The 19,206-nt window shown below is 34.1% G+C and overlaps 1 protein-coding gene across 5 annotated transcripts in view; it reads right to left on the bottom strand.

The window, feature by feature from the left end:
* The window catches only part of sgg (shaggy), a 65,764-nt gene that overhangs the window by 32,461 nt on the left and 14,097 nt on the right, over positions 1 to 19,206 (bottom strand). The window contains exons 1-3 of one of the 5 annotated variants that reach the window (XM_065350843.1): positions 12,925 to 13,449; positions 12,644 to 12,813; positions 12,251 to 12,441 (exon numbers count right to left, since the gene is read on the bottom strand). In XM_065350843.1, the coding sequence (XP_065206915.1) occupies positions 12,251 to 12,441; positions 12,644 to 12,812 (360 nt within the window). In that variant the 5' untranslated portion in view covers position 12,813; positions 12,925 to 13,449. Of the gene's footprint in view, positions 1 to 12,250; positions 12,442 to 12,643; positions 13,450 to 19,206 lie in introns of those variants that run through there. The other 4 variants (XM_065350841.1, XM_065350844.1, XM_065350846.1 and 1 more) reach the window with 4 other exon arrangements.

Here is a 19,206-nt window from a genome sequence, read left to right as displayed (position 1 = left end):
ACTCTATAAGCGTTCCCGTATTCAGGGGGGAGGGGGGAGGGTCTCAAAAAATTGCTTTCGTTGCTGAAGGTAGCTTCATTTCCCTTTAAACCCCCCCCCCCCAATCGATCAGTTCTCATAATGCCCAAAAAATTCTTTCTCCCTCCCCCCCCCAAAAAAAAATAAAAAAAAACCATGATAAGAATTGAACATTTTGCGGATTGAATGCTATTGAACGATGAAAAATTTGATTTATATCATCTCAAACACTACGCAACTCCGCCTTCGCTTTTCAAATTGACAAAACGTTAGACAACTCATCTGAAAGAGTATTTCTATCAAGATGAAAATTGTTGTACCTTGTATGAACTATCTATTCGCAGTTATATTTTTCAGCTACGATGAATATTTTAAAAAGTACAAAGTAAAAGCCACATTTCAGAGGGTTAGAATTTTCGCAATTTACGAGAGAAACTCGCGTGGGATTTTGATAGACTTTCGGCGGTTTACTTGGCTGGCTTGGCATATAACGACGAATATGGAATACGTCGTGTATGTGTAAACGCGAATGGTACAACAATGAACTTTTCAACTCGATTTCGTACGTATAGTGAAAATTGTTAATTTTCTTGTATACATTATGCGACATTCGAAGTTGATGAAAATTTCATCTTCTGCACGAGCCAACATTGTCATCGACGTCAAAATTCATACATATAGAAATTTCAAACCAGGTAAAAATTCACTGTTGGAGAGAGGGATTTTTATTTCACCCGCTTCCGATTTAAATTAACGCGATTACGATCGAGATGTCTGATCAATTAAATAAAATTCAACGAATCAACATCGAAGGTGAACCTTTCAATCGATAAACTCGTTTGACTTTTATTTTTTAAAGATTTCCTTCTCAATAAGTACATATGAGAGGCGTTTCGCGATATGGGTCCTTGTGGTGATTCGATGTTTTTTTTTTTTATTGACGATTCTGACTTACTTTTTCACGAGAAATCGAATGGTACAATCAGATTTCGCCTATCTCATCAACTTCTCGTTTAAAAATTACTTGAACATGAATACTCAAAAATTCACATTTTTGGGAAATCGAAAAACAAAGTTTTTGTTTGTTTTTAATTTTTTTAAAAAAAGAAAAAAAGGTCGATGGAGAAATTATTTTATTGTTGTTACCTATGTAAAATTTCATGGCGAATCCGAATTTCTCCTTATTTTTTTGCGGGGTAGTCTGTAACGTTGTGTAAATTCGGCTGTTCACCACAAGGTCCCTTTTCTAAATCAGGGATGTCAGGCGATGATGAACGAATTTCGTCAAAATTTCACTTCCAACCTATGCGCAAGACAACACTGCACCCAAAAATCAAAAAAAAAAAAAATCGAAAAAATCGAAGCAATTCGATGTTTTTTCTCTCCTGAAAAAATCGAAATATCACCACAAGGGCCCTTATCGCAAAACCCCTCTCATATATATTTATATGCAGTAAACAACTTTTATATTTCGACTTATTTTACAATACTTACATATCTTCGAAACCAATCTAATCCGAATGATAATCCGATTTGTACCTAGCTACCTAGTATCTACATGTCATGTCTTTCAAAAAGAATAATACATAAAAATCTACGTATAAATGAACTTGGAAAATTTCAAACTACACTGAAACGCTTTTCCCAACACCCCAGTTGACCAAGTGCTAGCGTATTGCTAGCATTTTACTCACGTTTTGGGAAAGTGCTAGCATTTTTCTAGCTTTTTGTAGCTAGCATTAAATCTTTCGCAAAAAGCTAGCAATTTGCTAGTACTTTTTTCTGGCAAATTATGTTCTAGCAATTCTTTAGCAATTCTCTCGCTTTTTTCAGCTAGCATTTGTATCACACTAATTGTGCTTGCTTAATGCTAGCGTTTTACTAACGGATAATTGCTTGCTTTTCTACACTAGCAATACGCTTGCATTTATCTGCTTACGTTTATCTAGCAATCTAATGCTAGCAAAATGCGAGCAGATCTCTAGTCTCTCTCGTCTAGCTTTTACTTTGCAATCTAGCAATAGAAAAACGCTAGCTGATTGCCCTCACTTTTCAGCTAGCTTTCTATATGGAATTAGATTCTAGCAAAATGCGAGCAAGTATGTGGCATTTTTTTTCTAGCATGTTTTTCACTGGCATTTCCTTCATAGCCTACTCATGCAAGTACAGAAAAACTTCAGTGAATCTCTTTCACCCATTTTTCAGAAAAATACTTCCATATCTTCATTTTTTAAATGGAATTTTTAAATATTTTTAACAGATACCTAAATACGTAATTTTTCGTTTCTCAATGATTTTTTTATTTTCATTTTTAAAAAAATTTCAAATTTGTTAATGCTTTTCATTTTAACAGGTAGGTATTTTTCCTTTCCATTTTGGCTACTTTTCAACTTTGAACAATAATTTTGAAGAATATTCCATTATTGAAAAATCATTCTTGTAATTATTTCATTTTTTATAATGTATAATTTGTTCATTAAAAATGTTGTTCAAATGTTTTTGAAATTTCTTATTTTTAGTTTGTTTGATATTTCAATTTTAAATTTTGGCAATTTTTTAATTTAAAAAAAAAACTTTATTTTTTAATAAAGAGACTTCTAACTCAAGCGCTAGCTTAATGCTAGCAAATTGCTAGCGTTGTTCTCTCTCATGGTATACTTTGCTACTCTTAGATAAAGTATGTAGTCAATCTGAATATAAGCTCAAGGTAGTATTTTGTATGATAGTAAGAAGAGTGCTACCACTCTACTTACTCTGGCACACCTCACTAGCGCTATGCTAGCGGTGAGCTAGCGTAGGAGGTCAGTTGCCTATTTTTGGATATTGGAGAACTACCAGCTACATTGACCTGATTGAAAACACCTCCTAGTATTTTTAAAAGATAATTAGTAAAAATAATTTTCCTGATAATCAAACTTTTCCTGCGCTAGCAAAATGCTAGCCTCATGCTAGCAAATTTTACGCTAGCACGAATGGTGCCGGAATTTGAGACACTTTTTTAAAAATGCTAGCAAATCAGTCGCAATTTAGTCGCATTTACGTAGTAGAATTGCAAGCAAAGTGCTAACAAAATGCTAGCTTTTCGCTAGCTTTATACTAGCTATACACTAGCTGTTTGTGCTCAATACTGCTACGCTAATGCGACCTAATCACTACTGATTTGCTAGCATTTTTAAAAAAAGTGTCTCAAATTCCGGCACCATTCGTGCTAGCGTAAAATTTGCTAGCATTTGGTCAACTGGGACATACCCAACTTCTACGTATTTTCCTCCATACCATTATCCCATGTCTACCCCCTTTTATTTCTCTTTTTTTTTTCGCTATTACGTCTTTTTGCGACACCCAGTATAGGTAGGTAAGGTATACACACATACAATACACACAAAAGCAAATCCAGGATATATTTACCGACGCGTCACTGAGAGTAAACCCCCCTGGTACCCTGAGTCGCCCTTTAAACAATATACTTAGTGTACACTGTACACTTCGTCTCTAGGTATATACAGTATACACAAGTTGAAAAGACAGAATCGCGTTCATAATGGTATATTTCCCTTTTCGGTGTTACACTACGCCACTGGTAAGGTACTTTTCTCTCATTCGCGAGCCTTTTTGTCTTTCTTGCTTTATTATTATTTTCCTTGCGTTATTCGTCGTGAAAAAAATAACAGTCGTTGCTTTTCGCATCGTCGCTGTTGCTCGTTGATCCGCACGATTCGCGAATAATATTCCTTATTGGTAGGTACACGATTCGTTTCGTGAGACTGTTTGTTAAACATAACTCGGAATATAAGTTTAAAATTATTATCGCGTTGCCGTACCCGAATCCGAGACGAAGACACGAAACGAATTATGAACTCGAAAATAAAATTTCGATTTTGATTAGGCTACTTCCTTCGTAAATAAAGAAAAGTTGCCTTTCCCCTAAGATACTTTTTTACCACTTTGAAATCGATTCCCACATTCAAATCATGTTTGTTTCCACAAGCGTAGACCTAAGATAGATTTCTTCGCTCCTCCCCCTTCCCTGGCATAAATTTTTTCAAATTCAAAACACTCATCGTTGAGATCTAAACTTTGAAACATCACAATGCTATCAAATGAGGAAACACAAATAATTTGTAAAAAAAAAAAAATTCTCAGACACGTATGGAAGATTATACAACTTCAATTACATACGTAGATGAAGATCACAAATTTTCAAATCAATTTATTTATGGATCACGCTTCACACATCAAGAGACAAGAAACAACCATCACCTCAACAAAAAGATAAAGGTTCTTTGAAAATATTTCGATATACTCGTATCCACTCGACTAAAAGGCAATTTTTAGACAGTGATTAAACCTCTAAGAATGGATTAAAGATACCAAAAATACCAAAATTGCCGAAAATATCGATCCTAATAAAATTTCCAAATGGCCAATTTCTCGAAACCGCGCCGCCGCGCCGCCGCAATTTTCAAATCAAACAAACGTTTCGTAATCGCAACAACGTGTATACGGCAACGCTGACTTTGTAAAGAACTTAATTAAAATCGATCATTAATTTTTATTTCATTAACGCTTCATTTCGAAGCTTTTAGTCTCACAGATAATACTTAACGTCGAATCGAAATTATCCACTTAAAACGCAACATCGCGTTAACTACTAAGTAAAACCACCCTTAAATCCATTTGCCAAGCTGGCGAAATGGCGATGACGGTAGAGGAAACACCCTCCTATACATGACTAGAGGTATGTATTTGTATGTGTACCGAACATCTACCTATTCCGGTACATCTCGTTGTTGTCGTTTTGAAAATTCAGCCAGCAGCTAGCTTTTCCACGTTGCGTTGAGGGTAATTTAAAAACTATTTAGACCATTTCAACGTGGGCCAATTACTATAATCGAGCAGATGAAATCGGCGTGTATTTCTACGAGGATTTTCGCTCTGCTTGCGGAGTCGTCAGATTTTGCAGATGCACGCATTACACGTAGAATGGCATACTCAAAATTACGTCAGGAGCATTCGGTTGAAAAAAAAATTGTAAATATTTTACTTCTATAACCACTTTGAACAATTTTGTGCTTTTTGAAGCACCCATTTTGATCAGAACTTGAAAAATACTAAAGATTTTCTCTTTTTTTTTGAATTTTTGAGGGAAAAAAAATAATTCTAGAAAAACTAAAGCAACGAAAGCCAACATCAATATTTCACTACATACGTACTTCATTCATGAGGATAAAAAATTCAAAAAAATGGTCAATTTCTCAATTCTCAAACAAACGAAGGTTTTTTCTTTCAAGAAGAGCTAGAAGTGAGGCTAAAGTGCTTCAAAGTTCAAAAGGCTACAACAAAACAGGACATTTTTCGAAATTTTTGGTAAATTTTGACTTATTTTTTCTTCATTGTCAGATCTGAATTCAACAAGTTAGATTTTTTCATCTTATGCCAAGTGTGAAATGTTTTATTTGAAAAATCAAATCATTTGGCCCAAAAATATGAAAAATCAAAATTTTATCTAGCTCACCAAAAAATCTGAAATTTGGTAAGTATTTTATTTTCGACCTCCTGAATCGATTTCAAACGATTTCAAACCGTCTTGAGCAGTTCTTGAACCTACCAGTTAATTTTTGAAGGTTGAAATTTTCACAAAATTTCACACAATGACGTTGGAAAGTTGAACTGTTGGAGGCTCCAGAACTGATCAAAACAGATTGAAACCGTTTTCAATCGACTCGAAGGGGGAGGGGAGGATTAAATTAGGTCAATTCAGTAAAATTCTGATTTTTTCGCATTTTTGGCCAAAATTTGATTTTTAAAAATCAAAAAAATGCACTTTGCCATCCGAATTTTTACTGTAAAAATTCAAGTTTGAAAAAATTATACATTGAATGGTTTTTGTTGGGTCAATGAAGCTTTACTATCTTCCCTTTACCATAATTTCTAGGGAATTCTCGAAATTCACTCATTCCAAATACCTTTTTTTCAAACATTCATTAAAATTGGCATAAAAAAAATGAATTTTCAAAACTTGACCAAAATAATTGCAAAAGCTGGTCTGAATTTCTGAAATAACTAGACATTTTGACTAAATTAGGTAAGGAAAAAGTGGGATGAGACAAACACCAAAATTCAAAAAGTAAGGGACACACTTTCCATTCTAGGTTCTATACATCATACATCATCGCAGCAAAACTTATGTAAGTTAAATCGACAGGTAAAAATATACACACGTGAGAAAGCGTACATCTCGCGTCAAAACTCAAGTTTCGCCAAAATGGAAATTTTACCCAACGCCGCCGCAGAACGCATTGCCCCATCTCAGATCGGTAATTAAACTTTCGCACTGCCATTCATCTCAGCAGCAGTTTCCGAAACGAATCATCGAGCTGGGTACCGCTCAATTCTACGAATTCGCCAGTCCTCTTTCGGCGTAATATTTCGACTTCGTTCATAGCAGACCGCCGTGCTTTACTTTGCTGTCTCGTACACATCGAATGGATTCGAGCCAACAGCCAAATAATACATAAATCATATACGCGTTATATACATGAAATGAAAAAAACTTCGTACACGATAAGATCTTATACTTCCTAGTACGAAATGTAATCGTAATTTTCATTTTCGAAATCCTTTCCCTCAGACTCCCTGTAACTATCCTGCTACGAGTACTTTATACGTATTCTCAAAATTGAAAATAATCTTCGCACGTGCTGATAAGGTAGGTAGACGGAGATACTTCGAAGACGATGTGAATATACTCGTATACCGTATATTATACCTATTCGTTCAAACGATAATATCAACTAAGCACATATTTATCTCACCAAGGTTTTTTCCACTCGATAATTACGCTTAAAAAGTAATTCGCTATTAAAAATATTGCTGCCGCAGTGATAAATACGTTAACTCGTAAGTCGTACGCATAAATGATAAGCAAAATGAGCTTTTTGCGCCTCGATGCGAACGCGAATTTCTTTCTTCGTTTCGAATTTCTCTAATCCAAATTCTATAAATCATACACAAAGCCATTTGCACACATGATGTAATAAAGATCGACTATTGAAGATGATTTTCGCCAAATTCCTCCTCTTCGCCCTCGTTTTTTTTTCAATCCAAGTTCGAGACTCGCATCGATTGCTGCAAGTATCGTGATATCTCTGAAGAGTTAAATCAATCGTACTATTTTTCGTACCGAAGATAATTTTCAAATACTTGGAAACTTCATCTCTTCGTTGATCATTATCGTATTAAAAATAAACCACTCGTAATTTCATTTTTTTTTCACTCGTACGACAGCTCGAGTACCTCTCACTCGTGTCCGTTAATTTACATTTTACATGCAGGCACGTTGAACGCTTATTGGATAATTCCCGAAATAGATGCTCAGTATGAAAGAAAATCTATACGTATATCGCTCGGCTAACACGTGAAAAGTCGTATGTATGTCATTTTTATAGATATACTCGTAAAGTGTACACGTAGGTCGTATAGCGGTAAATACACAAGGCATAGGGTCTAGAGGGATACCTGCTTACTACACAGAGTATATATACGCGATGTACGAGTACGTACACCAGCTCTTCATTCTATTCTGCCACACGCAACAAGTCGATAATTTTCGTTCTCGTCTTGTATCGATTTTTCCTCCTCCAGCGTTTACCGAACGCAAAGCCTAATAAACCGCGAAAAATGCAGGCGAATGTTGTTTAAAGGCTAATATAAAAATGTTTTCGACGATACGATACAAAACGAGCCGCGAAATTCTCGATAAAATTTCATCTACGGCCTAGAGCTTGGTTTCAAAAATTTTCAAATTTTTCATCCGAAAAGTACACGTTTTCAACTTAGTAACGCAGAATAAGTTCAATATTACGAGCCATCTATGCATCGATTTCGATTCGTTGTTGCTCGATGACCTGAAATAAATTTTGATTGATTTGTTCAAATAGGTATTATTATATAGGTAGATTTTATTCTCGAGGATGTTTTTTCAACTATAAAATGTTGGCGATGTTTTTAATTATCAACGTTGAAATAATTGTATTATACTGTGTGTGTAATCACGTTGGGGATTCTTCAAAAGAAAACTTAAGAAGATGGAGGCAGAGAATAAGGAAAGTTACAAGGGTAATAACACAGGAATGCAGAATTTTTTCAAGACTTTTTCGAAACTTCTGCAGCATCTGGAGCACAACGTTTTTCGTATTTTACTCCCTCGTCCTTCCTCTTACCCATCAAAATTACAATCCCACGGTTTGGGAACATTTTTCAGATTTCGTACCCCCTTGTCTCAAAATTTCACTTCCAATTTTTGGAAGTATTATTTTCGGATTTTCACTTCTCTTTTTCTCCCTACATTATCTAGCTCCAAATCCTAAAATTTTTCACTTCGAACGATAAATTAAGAGAAAATTAATTTTTGAAAAATTCTCTGTTTCTAAATTTTTCAGAATAACATCAAAAACAGTAAACAATTTCAATCGATGAAAAATGTCAAAAATTTGAAAGAAAATCATCAAAATTAAGCTGAAAGAGAAGGATGAAACATCATTTAAAAAGTTTAAAATAAAATAAAAAATTATTAAATCCACATGAAATTTTTCAAAATACAATGAAAAATCAGGGCTAAACATGAAAAAAAATCAAGTCATTTATGACTATTTTCAACTTATTTACCTACTTATAAGACAAATATAAATTTTTTGAAGAATTTTAAACTGCTTTTTTCAGAATTTTTACGTATTTGATTTTTAATTTTTGGAATAATTCATTCTAATATTTTCCCTTAAGTTATAATTCCTCATAGGTAGGTATTTGAAATTTTTTGAAACATTTGCTTGAATTTCCACATCAAAACCAATAATATTGCCTGCAATAACGCCGAAGAAAAAAACGCACCGTAATCCTGCATAAAAAATCCTTCGCTCTTGATGATTTTCTAGAAATTCTTCTCCGATGTACGTATTTTTCACCAGGAAATAAAAATGAGCATTTTCACTCGAGTTATCGTAATTGCTCGTTTCCCAGACGGAAGTCGAAAAAATAATCAGTTTTACAAAACGGAACCAAACTTTACAATAATCACCTCTTTCGTGGAGGAAATTTCAAAATTCAGTCGTAACTTTTTCTCTCGAATGTATTACTCTCATTTGATACAAGAACTAATTGCAAGTACTTTAATTAAATGTCTAATTACTACAATTTCGACATTCCCTACACACTCGACTGTTTTGGAGAATTTTTCATTTCGACCTCCTAAGCTCCATGCCAGTATTTCCTTTTCACTCTTTATCTTTTCAGAAAAGTACAAGCCTATATCTTTTCGAATATACTCAAGTATCGATCTACTTCTACATGTATCTACAATTCAACCTAGTCAGGCCAAGCCGTGTGATATCAATCATACCAGAAAACGAGCATTTTTCCGCTAGTCGGAGCTTTTGAAATTACATACATACAAGGTTATCGAAAAGGACGAAATAACCTAAAACGACGCAAGTTACGACCATTTAAAGGCTACAAAAGACGACGATGTCGAGCAAAAAAAAGCATCCTCGCAGCGAAATAGCTATTAAATAATAGGTATGTATCATGCGAATACATGAGAGTATTATATGAGTTTGGGTACTTTGAGATCGAACGACTTTTTTTTTCTCTTGCAACAGACTTAATTGTTCAACGTACGAGTACGTCTCATCATCATCATCATCATCTCCTCTGTACATCGATACCGAACTAACGAATGTAATTCGTCCAAGTGTAGGTAAACGCTGTACACTCATACATTAACCAATATATGAACACCATTCAGGGCAACGAGAAGAGAGTGAGAGGTACAAACAGGGACATACATACGAGCAACAACGATAACACGTGATTTTTTTCCTGCTACTTTGATTCGAGTATGTACTCGAAATGCTGTAATATCTATTGTTATTTATATGCATTATGTATATGAACGTACAGCAAACTACGTAGTACGTAGACGTACATACATAACGCACACCAGCTAAAATACCAACTACATATGTATATTGCAAGCGGTATGGTACCATCAACTACCAAGCAATGAGGTGTACCCTTCCATCAAGCATTATGTGTAATAATATTACAAATGCGCAATACGTACGAGCGATCCATTAAATTTATGAATAAAAATCAAAACATTAGGGAAAGATTTTTTTGGTATTTATTCGTGAAAAATTTCAAGAATGACGAATTCTATCGCGAGCTAAATTTCTATCGATGAAGCACTGCGTTTCCAAAGTTCCAAGTCGTAAGAAAAAATTCTTTTCAAGCTGAACCTATAGTTTTCACACATTAACATTTTCCAACCAAATTACAAAAATGAAATTTAATCCAAAAATAATCATCGATGATTATGTCATCAGGTGTTTTTAAAAATTAGGCAGAATGGAGATTAGTAGGAAGTTAATATTTTTTATATTATATGAGTAGAATAAAAAAAATGATTGAAAAATAATTTCTTGGAACCATTTTTTCAAACTGATCTGAGCCTGGTAAAATATTGAAATGAAGAGGCGGGACTTTCGCAGATCTTTCGGCAGGACATTTTTCAAATACTCCAGAGCTTCTTTTATTGGGGGTGGGGGTCAATACCTTACACGTCAATTCGTCAATTTTTCGTTTTTTTAAACCAATTTTGAAAGAGTTGACTAACCATTTTGCGACTGACAATATCACCAACTTAATCAGGACGCAAAAATTTTTGCAAATAGTTCCAACTAATCCTTCACTAAAAAAACAAAAAAAAAACGAAAAAAAGAAATTTAAAAATTCTGATCTGAAAAAAGAATAGAATAAATAAAAAATTCCAAACTTTGATTTGAAAATAGAAAAAATGGGTAGCAAAAACCGAAACCGAAACCACATAAATACAACAAAATTCAAATTTTTAACAAAAGCTCCCATAAATTTCTACAGACATACAATATACAAGTATAATATTTCAATTTTCGGTGCACTGTACAAAATTTGTTCATTGCGAAATTTTTTTGGCTGAGAGTTACAAATGCCAATTCGAACTGAAATCAAAAATCCGTGCTTCTTGTACTTGACGAAGAAAAAATTTGAAAACACTCAATTTTTAGATTTGTAAATATGCATGGTCATATATTTTCACTACAAACTTCAACAAAATTGAAATTTCCCAATAACTTCTGAAATGAAGAGTTGATAAGACAAGAAGAACACGATGACACAAGCAGTGTTGCCATTTTGGCATAATTATGCTAAATTAAGCATAAATCAAATTCATATTTTAGCATTGAGATTTTCCATGATTTTCGAATTTAGCATTTAGCATAATGGTTAACATAATTCCTTTCCATACATTTTTATACTAAAATACGTGAAAGTTGGCAAGAAATATCGTGATACTGATATTAACAGCTAATTTTTAAACATAGACGGGTAAAGTGATAAGAATTGGAAATTTTTTTAGCATAATGAATCTAGCACAAGCAGGTAATTATTTTTGCTTTCTGGCATAATTTACCATCAATTTTCCTTCCATCTACATTGAACAAAAATTTCATCCTGTAACACTAAAGACAAGTACCTAACTACTTATGAAATTTTTTCTCGCCCGAATAATACCAAATCAATTTTCAAACTACTTACTTTTGTCTAATTTCCTAAGGAAAATAAGAAACAAAAAAAAAATGCTCATGTCTGTCGACACTTTTCAAAATTTCCTCAAAAAATACGAATAAATCGTTCATTTTCGAAGAATGAGAATAAAAATGAGCTAACCCAGCATGTACACACAATTCTTTTTCAAACGAAAAAATATGAATCACGTTTTCGTTTACCATTACAACTTGTCACGAGAGCCAAAAAAAAAGTCACGAGAACGCCAGCATGCTGTTCTACAACTTATGTGTATGTATCTTCAATCTTCGCATGACAAATCTTATAGGTACCTACATAGTACGTAGTGGCTCACCACCTTTCCACACCTTTTGCCAAGCTCAAGTTCACACTTTGGAAAATTTCAAAACGATGATCGTCGAACCGAACCGTTGAATTTTGAAATATTCTCGAGTCCTTGAAATTATTTCCTTTGATGTAGTACTAGGAATTTAGGTAAAAAAATCTACATATCATCTATGTATATCCTTTTTTATTCTTCATATATTTTTTCTCGTTCATATTTCGTATTACCTCTATACGTTAAAATACCAAAATACGAAGAAACAAAAAAAAAAAAAAAACTCACCTTAAAACGTTTATCTTGCAGTACTTTCTTAATCGCCACCATTTCTCCCGTGTCGCATAATTTAGCTTGATATACGACTCCAAAACTACCGTTTCCGATAATTTTGGAATCCATATACGACACTTCCAGCGGTCCATCTGGTCCTTGGCCTGGAGTCGCCACTACGGTAGTTACACGGCTTCCGTCTTTACCTATAAACAATTAGCAATCCGTTCATTTTCATCGTTGACGCATGGCAAAAAAGGCGAACGCGCAGATCAACGTGTTGTTTAATGTTTACGCTAATCGACGCGGACACACATGCCAATAAAACCTATATAATAATAAGATAGGTAACAGCTAAGTAGCTATAATAAAAATATACACAATTATCATTCATCTATCCGTACTCACGTTTAATTACGCTCAATTTACGAAAAAGTTTACTCAAATACGAAATACTGTATCGCGAACCGGTTCTCATTCGCTGCGGGCTATTTGTTTTCAATTTCAACATCGATTTATTATTAAAATAACCGCAACAATTTTTAGTCGCTATCGCATCGTTATTACACCATTTCATGCTTAAGTTACAGCAAAAAAAAAAAAAAAAAAATCGAAATAAATAATAAATAAAAATCGAAAACAACGACGACGCTGTTGTACGACTATCGACGACCGTCTTCGTCTCTCACCATCAAACAGCTGAGACAATCTTGCTAACAATCATTATTCATTGTTTTCTCGCTCTTCATAAATGTCCACCGCACTTCGCGCTTACGTACGTACCGGGCACAATTTACTTCATTAACGATCAACTCACCGTACCGAAAATCTCTCTCCTCTTTCCTCACCGATATTCGTCGTGTTCGCTTTCTCCACGAACACACGCACACAAACGCACCACTGACCGAAAAAAAAGCACCACGACAAAAAAAACTACTCAATTATAATTATTTTACGCGAAACGAATTCTCGTCGCCGCCTCGCTCGTGTCGTTTGCTATTCTTTACTCAATTTTTTCCACAACTGTAAACGAAAAATACTCGAATTATCAATATTCAATTCTATACGAGCTCGCAAAATCTCAAGGAAATCGAAAGCAAAACTTCGAGAAAAAAACGCACGTTAGCTGTATCGACAGAAAAATCGAAACACCGAAAAAAGTGACTCGTAAGTACGACGGACGTATCCACAGGTACTCGACTAAACAACATTTATGTATAATATTAGTCGCGTCTCTTTCAATAACAAATCTCGACGACGTACGTATATTCGCGCGTTAGCCCCAGATTTTCGGTGGGGGCCTTCGAAAGAGGGGGAATTTTTATAAATAGAAATTATTCGTCGCAAACAAAAACAACCATAAAGTAATCGGCCCAATTCGACTTCCTAAAACACGATCGTTATCAATTCGTTTCATCGAAAACAGAAAAAAAGCCCGCAGTGAAAGTGTCGCAGGGAGGTCTGAAAATGCACGAGGGGCAAGGGGAACGTGCCATCGGTTCTTAGAATTTGTCACATATTTTTATTATTTCAATGTTACTATACATAATAACGATTTACAAAATTCAAAAGTCTTCTTCGACTATTTGCAGCTTAATTTTCGTTTAAAAAAATACAAACTTTTGACTTGACATAATATTATGTTTAGTCACAATGCAAATTAGGAGGGGGAGGAATATGCAGAAAATTCGATTTCGTGTTCCAGCAAGTTTAATAGGATGACCATTTTTAGCACAAATTCAAGCACAACTACACAGAATGGCAAAAATGAAGAGAAACGATTCTAGAGCATAAAATTTCCCATCTGACTTTTACTTCCGACGAAATATTCCGAACAAAAGTTGAAAGCTCATCGCTAAATTAATCGTTCACCATGAAAAATCTGCATTTTTCCACGCCAAAAAATCGATTATTTCTGGAAAAACCAAAAGTTCAGCGATTCTACCCGAATCAGTGAAATCAGTGTTGACACACTAAGAGATTTTCTTCATAGCTTTTTTTTCAGTCTCAGTATCAGGAATATGAGAAAAATGGGTTCAAATTCAGTAAGTAATTTGTGTTTAGTTTGAAGTTGAATGGGATGGATTAATGAAATAAAAATGAAATTTCAAAACCCCATGAAAAGGGGGGGGGGGTGAAAATTGAAAATAATGTGAGAATATGAATTTGATCATAATATTTGAAGGAAAATGGGAATTATGAAAACTTTTTAAAAATAATCTCTCTGCAGCAATCAAGAAAGAAGCAAGTCCCTGTAGAGCTGAACTTCAGAGTAACGATACGAAGATTGATCAAAATACGACTTCAGGGAGGGGGGAGTCAATTCAATCAGCTGCTCCTCATTTTTTCTCAAGCTTGAAAAATTTATTTTGGCACCTTTTTAAAACGTTTTTCCATCGGGAGAAAATCGAACGAATGAAGTAGCGATGATGAAAATCTACGACAAAGAGGAGCAACAGGGGATGAAAATTACGAAAAAAATAAAAAATTAAGTGATGGACAGTCTCCCAAAATTCTGAAGTAATTTTCATACTTAGAAAGCACTTAGGAGACCTGCGGCTTTACTTTCAAATTTATCAATAATGCTCAGGGTTCAATTCAGTTTCCAATTTCTCCTTCCCCCTCATTCGGTAACTTTTCCAATTTAACTTTTTTTTCATCGTTATAATAGAAATTCTCAGAATATCCACATGAGAATAGTGAAGGGGGGAACGGAAAATAATTTAAAAATACCGTAGACTCAGATACAGCAAATCTTGAAAAAAAAAATTTGGATTGATAATTATTGAGATTGAACCGAAGAACCTCGAACAAAACGAGGATACAGATTCAAGAGAGAAAATTGATATTTGACCTCAATATTCAGAAAACAAATTCAGGGTGTCTACCGGAATTTTTTGGCCGAAAATCACTACCTTTTCACTACCTTTCAAAAAAAATCACTGTCTTCCAAAATATTTTTACCCCCCCCCCCCCAAGACAAGAACGATTTTTCAATTTTTTTTTTTTGGTTTGAACTTTGTAAATGTTTACATTGGAGTAAGTACACGTTTTCATCAATTTGAAATCAATTCAATGATTTTATAACCATTGCTACTCGAAAAATTGACAAATCAACTACATATTTCGAGAATAAAATTCTTTCAAATATGAAAGATGAAGTTTTTTTTTTTTTTATTTTTAGCAGCGACTTTTCAGGGTGTCTAGTCAAACAAAATTTCAAAATAAAAAAGCAGGACTTTAGCACGACATTTTTTAAATACTCGGGATTTTTCAAGAGAGGGAGGGAGTGGACGAGGCAAAATTTTACATTAAAATTTTTCGCTTTTCCAATGTCTTCAAACATCCCAAGATTTTTATCAAGCAAGCAGATGTCCAGGATATAATTTTGTCATTTCAAGTTTTCATTTTATTTTCACCTTTAAGGTTCTTGTTACTGTAATGAAATTAGGCGAATAAAAAACTTTCTTCAAAATAAAAATTTGAAAAAAAATTAATGAAAAATTTGAACAACATTTGGGAAAAAATATACCAATTTTTCGTAAAAAGCTATCGAAATCGAAAATTAGTACTTTGAGGGGTATAAAAACGTTGGTTTCTTGGGTGATGAATGAAGAAGTTTAATATTTTTGCTTCAAAATTTTAAAACATGAAAAAAAGCAAACGAGCCCGAATGAAGCGAGGCCAAGAACGCTTTCAAAAATTCATGTTTCAAGAAGTAAAAAGTTTTTTTTATGAAGGTAAAGGAGTATTTTTCTGATACTTGAACAATAAGTTCTTTATATGGAAAAAGAAGAGCAAATAGCCCGAGCGAAGCGAGGGCAACATTTTTTAAAAATACGTAATTCAAGTCCTAAAAAAGTCAACAGATATGATCTATTTTTTAGAAAATTTTTCAGGTGCAGAAAATCGGTGTTTCCACTTTTTTTTCATTTTTCACTACTTTTTAAGCAAAATTGCTGAAAATCACTACTTTTTCACTACTTTCACTACCGACTTTCAAAATCACTACCTTTTCACTACTTTCACTACTTTCACTACCTGGTAGACACCCTGCAATTTTATTCTTCGAGGGTGATTTGCTAAAGCTAAATGAAGTTCAAAACTCCGAAATGAAAAATACATTAGAAATTCAAAAACTGGAGGGTTTCAAGAAATTGCAGCGAAAATCACTCGAACCATTTTTATTCTTGTTCTCTTATTTTTCCCCTCCCTTCCTTCCTACTTTTCACTTCGAACTACAAATAAACCGAACTGTTTAAATTACCGATAATTTCATCATAATCTGTACCACTCATAAGTCAATTACCACCTTTTCTACGAGGTCAAAAAACCACTTTTGCGCTTCGCCGACAGCAATTTTTTTCACATCGCAAATTTTCAAACGTTCGGCGCATTCAACTCGTTCTTTGAAATTTATTTGTAAGTAAGCCGTCGCCGTACAATATTAAAATCAACTCGACAAATTATCTTCACGCGCGTTTGATTTCTAACAATTCGATTTGGTCTTCGGGTGGCATTGTTGCTTTTGACCAACGGCGTCATCGTAGCCACGCTGCACGTCGAACTCCTCTAATTCTGTACAGGAAATTAAGACGTTTAAAATCGCTATACGAATTAAATAGGTACTCGTATTTACTGATTTCTTCACAAATAAATTCAGCGATTGGAAAATTTTCGTTGATATTATAACCAGCCGATGAAAGAAACCGAACCAAAATAAAATAGCCTTTGTTATAGTCAGACAGTGCCCCCATTTCCACAAAATTTCAATTTCTCGCGCGATTTTTCTCTTCGAAAAGATTGAAACCAAATTCGACCAAAAAATAACCCCAAAACGCGAACAAAATAAAAATCAATCCCAGCAACACGCAGACTATTCAAATTATCCGTTTTCTACCTCCTCGAAATAATAAAAATCGCGCTCAGAAAGCACAATTTTTTCAACGCTTCACAATACACTCGAGGAGAAAACAAAAGTAGAAATATTTTCACCAACCTAGATTCAAAATCTAATTTACCGCCTTTAATCGCTACACAACACTTGGTTTTTTCCATCTCGCAAAGAGAGGAAACCCGTAATTAAAATATACGACATTGTATTTCATAAAACCATTAAAAGCTACTTGGGAATTTGACTATAGCGTTTCGAAACTCCTTAGGGAATGAAAATATATCTCCATCTTTGCATTTATTCGATCAATTCGAGCTTTCGAAGCAGAAGCGAGAACCGATTTCGGGTCGTAAAAAACAAATTTCCAAAGGTTTTTTATTTTCGTTCGTATATTTTTTTCAGCGACGAAAAAAAACATATAACCGCCGAATAAAAAATCGAAAAAGGGTACATTTTATAAAGTAAAATATGTGCTTACAGCACACCCATACTCGAGCTTTTCCTACCTCTCTGTCTCTCTCTCTTTTTCTCTCGTTAAATCAAAACACCAAAATGAACGACCGACGTCGACGTGCGTTTCAATCGCTGAGTCGATTTCGAGTCGACTGACGGAAAATCGCGTGAGACGAGTCGACGACCGTCGACCGACCATTTGAAAAATGCAATTGCTGACGTCATTTCAGATTTAGCGCGTCTAGGTAAGTAAGCAAAACACTCGTGTCATTGCGCATTTCACCATTGAGCATTTTACAACGATTAGCTGTAAATTTACCTTGATCTAGTTATATACGCGGATATAGTTACTTAGCAGGAGTTTTGCACAGCACATTGAGTATTATGAAGATGTTTTTCAACATTCTTTTTAAAAAATTGAAAATATTACTAGTAGGTACCCTAACCAACTGCTAATAAAATTAAAGGACTCGTGCAGCATGACAAATACGAGTATTTGAAAAAAAGGAGCAAAGAAAATTCCAAAAATTAAAAAAATAAGAAACATTTGTTTCAGGAGAAATGTCAAAATATTCAAAAAATTAAGTATTTACCTACTATAAAAATATTACCAAAAGGAAGTACAAAAAAAAGATGGCAAATGTAATAAAAAATATAGGTAAACGATTTTTTGAAATTCCTAATCAAATTAAAAAGAATCTAAAAGATAGCCAGTTTTTCAATCATGTCACTCGACTCATATCAAATTCGTAAGATTAATTCCATAATTTTCAACCGATTTGACACCTTCGATGAGATTTATATTTTTTCAGACGAGAAAATTGATTTGATTCCGTTGGCTCAAAATTTGAACTGGAGACGTAACCTAATCTGTTCCAACATAACATTTTTCTAGAAATTATCAATTTAAAAATAAATTTGAAATATAAACTTTTTGAAAAAATTTGCCAAATAATCTATTTTAGTACCTATGTATGTAGTTGAAATTTTCATTAGATATAGAATTCAGGAACTCGCTCTTTGCAAAAATACAACTTTCGTTAAAATTTGAACCGAACATCTCTGAAATTTACTCAATTTTCTCAAAATTGAAACCAATAATTCAATTTGTACACAAAGAATAAAACATTTCCGATTTCGACACAACTACCTTGCTCCATTTTTTCCATCTTTTTAAACGTATTAAGTATCGACAAAATGACGAATTCTATAAAGGCACACGAAATCGTGCCCGTTCAACCGTACAACTTCCATAACGTTATGAAAAGAGCGAAAAATTACTCAACTATCGACTCCGTACGTCGATATAGACGCGCGTAATTAAAAGTTCGGATATTAAAAGCCGCACACACCGTCTTGTCATGTCGTATACGTATTGGTAGATATACCTCACCTGCCCCTATTGCACATCTATAGTACATGATGCTTTGCTTGTGTTTGTGCAGCTCAATGATGACCGAAGCTTTTACTATACGAGTAGGTATCTTCGTATTTACGTTACATAGATGTACCTTTTTCTTTCTACTTCAGAAAACCCCATTCGACATGTCACACGTTATTGGAACACGATTGGCCGGACGACGCGTTCATATTTTCATCGGCCATAAAACGAACGTATTTTTAT

The sequence above is a fragment of the Planococcus citri genome, chromosome 2, assembly GCF_950023065.1.
Source record: "Planococcus citri chromosome 2, ihPlaCitr1.1, whole genome shotgun sequence".
Taxonomy (NCBI): Eukaryota; Metazoa; Arthropoda; class Insecta; order Hemiptera; family Pseudococcidae; genus Planococcus; species Planococcus citri.
The sequence above is the reverse complement of the archived record's forward strand: the minus strand, read 5'-3'. Positions and strand labels throughout refer to the sequence as shown.